Source organism: Bos indicus x Bos taurus, chromosome 19 (assembly GCF_003369695.1).
Source record: "Bos indicus x Bos taurus breed Angus x Brahman F1 hybrid chromosome 19, Bos_hybrid_MaternalHap_v2.0, whole genome shotgun sequence".
Classification (NCBI taxonomy): Eukaryota; Metazoa; Chordata; class Mammalia; order Artiodactyla; family Bovidae; genus Bos; species Bos indicus x Bos taurus.
The window spans coordinates 43,743,819-43,750,341 of NC_040094.1; the positions used below are offsets into that span (position 1 = coordinate 43,743,819).

General features: G+C 55.9%; 1 protein-coding gene across 2 annotated transcripts; it reads left to right on the top strand.

Moving 5' to 3' along the window:
* The first annotated feature begins 1,981 nt into the window (after window positions 1–1,981).
* Window positions 1,982–6,142, top strand: COASY (Coenzyme A synthase). 2 transcript variants are annotated; one of them, XM_027516927.1, is made up of 10 exons: window positions 1,984–2,158; window positions 2,547–3,254; window positions 3,830–4,044; window positions 4,295–4,426; window positions 4,555–4,744; window positions 4,829–4,893; window positions 5,081–5,165; window positions 5,327–5,424; window positions 5,509–5,655; window positions 5,757–6,142. In XM_027516927.1, the coding sequence occupies exons 2-10, from the start codon at window positions 2,558–2,560 to the stop codon at window positions 5,814–5,816; spliced, it is 1,689 nt and encodes a 562-aa protein (XP_027372728.1). In that variant the 5' UTR covers window positions 1,984–2,158; window positions 2,547–2,557; the 3' UTR covers window positions 5,817–6,142. The 2 variants fall into 2 exon arrangements, with proteins under 2 accessions (XP_027372729.1, XP_027372728.1); XM_027516928.1 differs by lacking the exons at window positions 4,555–4,744; window positions 4,829–4,893 and having other exon boundaries at window positions 1,982–2,158.
* Window positions 6,143–6,523: the final 381 nt, after the last annotated feature.

The following is a 6,523-nucleotide window of genomic DNA, read 5'->3' on the forward strand; positions in this document are numbered from 1 at the left end:
AAAGTTGTTTTTTTTTTTGTTTTTTTTTTTTAAAGCAAGGGAACTTACACACAAGGCTTGTCATGGTGGAGAAAGAAGAGTAGATCTCTGCAGCTGTCCACCAGAATCTCCAAGTTTCTATAGAGGCCTTAAGTGGGTTCAGTCACCTAAACCATCCAGGTGGTCTCAACAACATGGTGCCCTCTCAAGGCTGCATGCTTGAAATAGGTCCCACTGGAGGAATCGTGGGCAGACGACATTCCAAGGACACGGGAGGGGTGAGCTGCCTCTGATTGCCCAACTCCAGCTCAAGGGTCAATTGGCAGTCACGGGAGCTCCTCCAACAATGATTCTGTAAGCATGTGAAACAGTGTGTCCAGATGTTTCAGGGAATTGCCTCACAGTCTTTCTGGCTTGCTTCCTCAACTGGGTCCTCTCTTTTTTAGTTTTATTTTTGGCTGCACTGGGTCTTCATTGCTGTGAGGGCTTTTTCTAGTTGCAGTGAGTGAGGGCTACTCTCTAGTTGCGATGCATGGGGTTCTAATTGTGGTGTCTTGTTGCAGAACAAGGGCTCTAGGCTCAAGGGCTCAGTAGTTGTGGCACAGGGGCTTAGCTGCCCCTTGGCATGTGGAATCTTCCCGGACCAGGGATCAAACCCGGTCCCCTGCATTTGCAGGCAGATTCTTAACCACTGGACTTCCAGGGAAGTCCTGAGTCCTCTCTTTAAAACCCAACTTAAGATGTCTCTGCCAGAAGACTGGTCTCAAGGCCTTTGTGGCACTAAAACTCTTCCATCATTGACTTCAGGACCAGATCCAGGTTCTGTGAGGCCAGAAGCTTGTACACTTTGGGAGATCTCTTTATGATAAAAACAAAATTAAGTGTGCAAGTGAGCATTTATTTAGTATGAGAACAGAAACCACAGCACATTACTATAGTGGATCTTGGAAATTGGTTTCCCTCCGTTTTGAGATCGCCCTGGACAATTTACCTGAAATGTTCCTAATGGCAACTTGGCTTTGTCTTCCCACTGCTGCTGCTGCTGCTGCTGCTAAGACTACCAATTCCAGCCTCTCCAGCACTCTTTGTGTGCTAAGGCACTTCAGTCGTGTCCGACTCTTACAGACCGTGTGGACTGTGGCCCACCAGGCTCCTCTGTCCAAGGAATTCTCCAGGCAAGAATACTGGAGTGGGTGGCCATTTCCTTCCCCAGACCGGCACTCTTTAGCCTCATGGTAAATTCTCGCCACTGAGTCTCCTCCCCCAGCCCCGCTGCCTTTTCTTCCTCCCACAGGGACCATTCTCTGGCAGCTCTACTGAGCTCACACGCAGAGCTCTCCTCTTCTTCCTCCTCTCTCGGGAAAACTGTCATATCACTGGTTCTGGGTGATGTGGAGAGCACTGCACGGGAGCCACGACACATGGCCTCTGTCCTTACCTCCCTAGATGTCCCTGGAACATACAGGGCCTCAGTGTTTCCATCTGTGAAATGGGGACTTGGACAGAACTGTTCCGTGACCAGATCCTTAGATTGGGAGGGCGTCAGGAGGGCTCTGGGGACGCCGAGCCCTAACTTAAATGCTACCCTATGACACATCCCTCCATCTCTGTCCCCGCGATTTATTAAGCAGGAAAGCCAGGTGTTAGTTCCGCCTTTGCCGCTGTTTCCCGAGTGACCTGGCTGAAGCCAGTCTCTTCTCTCAGAGTCTGAAGGGCACCCGTTAAGCAGGCTTTCAAGCCCGCCTTGCCCTGCGTGCGTGCTAAGTCTCTCCAGTTGTGTCCGACTCTTTGCGACCCCATGGAGTGTAGCCCGGCAGGCTCCTCTGTCCATGGGATTTTTCAAGCAAGAATACTGCAGTGGGTTGCTGTTTCCTTCGCCAGCGGCTTTGCCGCACTCCGCCCGGTTTCCGTGAGGTTGGGTTTGGCAAACAAGTTTTCACGCACCTCCTACGCCTCAGAGCTCCGCCCCTTTGCAACAGCAAGCACCACCACCCCCCCACGCCCCCGCCTGCCTTCAAATGAAAAATCTCGCGAGAATCCCTCGCCGAACCAAAGCTGAGATTTTTGGCCTTTCTTAGGTTCCGTAGTTTCGAGTCACAGCTCCGGAACTTGTGTTAACGGGTCGCGGTTGGGGAAGCCTCCGTGGTAGTGCAAGCGGAACCAAAGCCCGGAGGTCTCAGTAAGTAGGACCCGAGCCTGAGTGTCCTCTTCTAGTCCCCTCCTCCAATTCCTTGAAGATGCTGGTGCAGCTCAGCAAGAACGCCCGGGATTTCTGGATCCCCAGTCTTACGACGCAGGGCTCCTGCCCAGTTCCTCTCCCCACCCCAGGATTTTGATTCAATTCAGCGAATTCACCGCTCTGAGAGATGATAAAACCGAGATTAGAACACAGCCCGGAGGCGCCATTTACCAAGCCCAGTCCCCTTTCCCAGATTCCTCTCGATTGGCACTGAGAACCCCGTCCCTGCTCCAGGTCTCCCTCTCTTGGGTCCGAGTCCCCCTACAGTTTTCGGCCTCAAACACATAACGCCCATTCACCCTCGCCTCGTCTCCCTGACTGTCCGCAGGCCTGGGAAGGATGGCCGTATTCCGGTCGGGCCTCCTGGTGCTGACAACGCCGCTGACTTCCCTGGCCCCTCGCCTGGCCCCCATCCTGTCTTCGGCAGCCCGGCTGGTGAATCACACGCTGTATGTACATCTGCAGCCGGGCATGAGCCTGGGCGGCCCGGCTCAACCCCAGTCCAGCCCCGTGCAGGCCACGTTTGAAGTTCTCGATTTCATCACGCACCTCTACGCAGGCGCCGATGTCCACAGGCACCTGGACGTCAGAATTCTGCTGACAAATATCCGAACCAAGAGTTGTCTCCCTCCCCTACCCACCTCAGTCCAGAACCTGGCCCACCCGCCGGAAGTGGTCCTGACTGACTTCCAGACCCTGGACGGAAGCCAGTACAACCCGGCCAAGCAACAGCTCGAGCGTTACGCCACCAGCTGTTACAGCTGTTGCCCGCAACTGTCTTCAGTGTTGCTGTACCCAGATTACGGGCCTGCAGTGTCCCCCGCGGGGTCCCTGGGCGTCCACTTACCCTCCACCATCAGGCCAACCTCCCCTGTGGCCAGGTCTGCAAAGCAGCCAGTTCGTGGCCACCAGCGGGGGGCTGTGGGCGGCACCTTTGACCGCCTCCACAATGCCCACAAGGTGTTGCTCAGTGTCGCGTGCATCCTGGCTCAGGAGCAGCTTGTGGTGGGAGTGGCGGACAAAGACCTGCTGAAGAGTGAGTGACAAGAGACTCTGGATCCGGGCAGTCTAACCCTCGCCCCGCAGGCCAAGACTGAGGAAGGGGGCCCATCCATTACTTCCCACCCCTCCTAAATGTCACAGTGCCTGGGGCTCAGTTCGCATTGAGGGGATATGTTAAATGAATAAATGCAGATTTTTTGGTGTGTGGTCTAGTCACCATTCAATCAGGATCCCCCAAATGTGGAGCCAAAGAATCTGCACTTATAAACAAGTTCTCCAGGTGATGAATCCTAAAGTCTGAGCCCCTGGGAATAAATGGATGAGTAAGCTGTAGGTAGCAGTGCCACGGGCAGTAAGAGGAGGCTCTAGAAATTCTCTGGCTCTTGGAATTCTTAATCTGACACCTCCTGGCACTGCCAGTTCTCTGCACATGTGCCAGCCCCTGCAGCAGTACTGTGCTTGCCTGCTGCCTCCTCCTCATAGGCCCCTTCGTCCTGCCCCCACCTCCCCTCTGGAGATAGGATGCTTAGGGACACTCTTCCCCAAACTGGCCCACCCTCATCCTCCTCGGTAAGAAGATCTCACTGTTCTTCTGGGCTCCTTCCCTAGGCAAGTTGCTCCCTGAGCTGCTCCAGCCCTACACAGAACGCGTGGAACATCTGAGTGAGTTCCTGGTGGACATCAAGCCCTCCTTGACATTTGATATCATCCCCTTGCTCGACCCCTATGGGCCCGCTGGCTCTGACCCCTCTCTGGAGTTCCTGGTGGTCAGCGAGGAGACCTATCGTGGGGGGATGGCCGTCAACCGCTTCCGCCTTGAGAATGTAACCCCTGAGGGCAACTGGCAGAGGGAGTGGATGGGGATGGGGAAGGCCACTGGGGGCTGTTGGAAGTACTGTGACCCCAGAGGAGGGAAGAGAGGGCTGAAGGTGGTGGGAAGAGGCAAGGAGGAACTGGTTCCCACCTTGCCCTCTGAGGCAAGCTCCACCTCTGGGGTAGGCAGGGGAGGAGGTGATAGATTTGTCCTTGTCCACTCACCCCTCCTTCTCTCTCCTCACTCTTCCTTTGCTTCAGGACCTAGAGGAGCTCACTTTGTACCAGATCCAGCTGCTGAAGGACCTGAACCACAAGGAAAACGAGGAGGACAAAGTCAGCTCCTCCAGCTTCCGCCAACAAATGCTGGGAAACCTGCTCCGGCCTCCATATGTAAGCCCCCACCCCCCCACCCCCATGTGGGTGGGCTGGGATTGCTGGAGAGCAAAGACTGAACGGTTCAGCCTCCATCCTGGGTCTGGGGACCCTAGTAACTGGGGTTCTCTGTTATGTACCTGTAGAAGAGGCCAGAGCTTCCCCCAGGTTTCTATGTGATCGGGCTGACGGGCATCAGCGGCTCTGGGAAGAGCTCAGTAGCTCAGCGGCTGAAGGGCCTGGGGGCGTACATCATTGACAGTGACCACCTGGGTCACCGGGCTTATGCCCCCGGCGGTCCTGCCTACCAGCCAGTGGTGGAAGCCTTTGGAACAGGTAATAAGTGGGGAGGACTGGAGGTGGCCTGAAGCAAGGAGGTGGCCTGGCCTCCTTGCCCAGTCCTCCGTCTCTGTCGTCCAGATATTCTCCATAAAGATGGCATTATCAACAGGAAGGTCCTAGGCAGCCGGGTGTTTGGGAACAAGGTAAACACACACCTCTCCAAGGGCTCTGCAGCTACTGCCAGGCCCGGAGGTGGGGACCCAGTGAACCTCTCTGTTCTGGCCCCAAATGCTAGTCTCCACCGCCTGTTCCCCACCACCTGCTCCCTCGGGCTGGCTTCATCTCTGGGGGAAGGTGAACTTGGCCCACCCCTTCCATTCCCTTCCTTAGAAGCAGCTGAAGATACTCACGGACATTATGTGGCCAGTTATCGCAAAGCTGGCCAGAGAGGAGATGGATCAGGCTGTGGCTGAGGGTGAGTGAGTAGCCCAGGGAAACAAGTGGAGCAGATTCTACTCCCAGAGCTCCCCCACCCCAAATCAGACTATCCACTTTCCCTGGGACTACGTTTCCTTGGCTCTATGACTGGTAGCAAGTGGTGGGGTGCTGCTGGCAGTGACTGGGGTCTCCCCACAGGAAAGCGTGTGTGCGTGATTGATGCCGCCATGCTGCTTGAAGCCGGCTGGCAGAACATGGTGCATGAGGTGTGGACAGTTGTCATCCCCGAGACCGAGGTATCTGGATCCCATCCCCACTCCATCATTGTAGCCTGGTTCCTGCCCAGAACCAGTGAGCTGACGAATGCCCTATCTGCCCAGGCCATACGACGCATCATGGAGAGGGATGGCCTGAGTGAGGCTGCAGCTCAGAGCAGGCTGCAGAGCCAGATGAGTGGGCAGCAGCTTGTGGATCAGAGCCACGTGGTGCTGAGCACCATGTGGGAGCCGCATGTCACCCAGCGCCAGGTTGGTGCCCAGGGAAAGGCTGGGTTGTGGGGAGGGAGTCTCAGTGAATACCTGTCTGACCTTGTCCCTGTTTTCTTCCTGACATTCCGGCCCGTCCCAAGGTGGAGAAAGCCTGGGCCCTCCTGCAGAAGCGCATCTCCGAGGCACCATCAGGCCCATGACTGACAGAGTTCTCTGTGGGGTCAAAGTGGCCCCTGGAGCTGACGAGATCCAGCGGTGAGGAGGAATGGAACCTTGAAGCTCACTCTAGCCTGGGCCTAGAGGGCTCTGAGCTAAGCTGGGCAGGGCAGTGCTGGGCCCGCTGGACACAGGAAGCCTACCCAGCTTGCCAGTGTGTGGCCAACACTGAGGATGCAGCTCACGCGGTGCAGGCCCCCGGCGTTGTTCTATCCCCGCTCTTATCCACAGGTCGTTGGTACCCCTGCTGGGCTGGGGCCAGGGCAAACACTGGAACTTGTAACAGAATTAAAGGTGAATGTTGCCATGGTGTCTGCTTCCTGCTTCAATGACTCTGGGTATCTTTGTGACCCTTGAGCCCCAAGTGCAAGGCCCAGGCCTGAGAAGCCAGAAGTGCAGTGGTTAAGAGTGTGGCTTCTGAAGCTAGCCAGACTGAGGCCAGCATTGGCCCTGTCACTGGCTAGCTGTGCACTTCTGGATAAGTTCTGGACCTTCCTGGCACTTCAGATTCCTTAGCTTACAAAGTAGCGTAATTTGGCTAACAGGCTCGCTCTTAATTCCACAAGTATCCTGCCAGACTCTGGGCTGGGTGTTGGAGGAGCTTCCTTCAACAAGCCATTCGAGCCCCTGGCCTCACAGAGGTTGCATCTCGGCGGGCTCGGAAGAGGTGGCCAGAAGTGCAGGTCTGGGA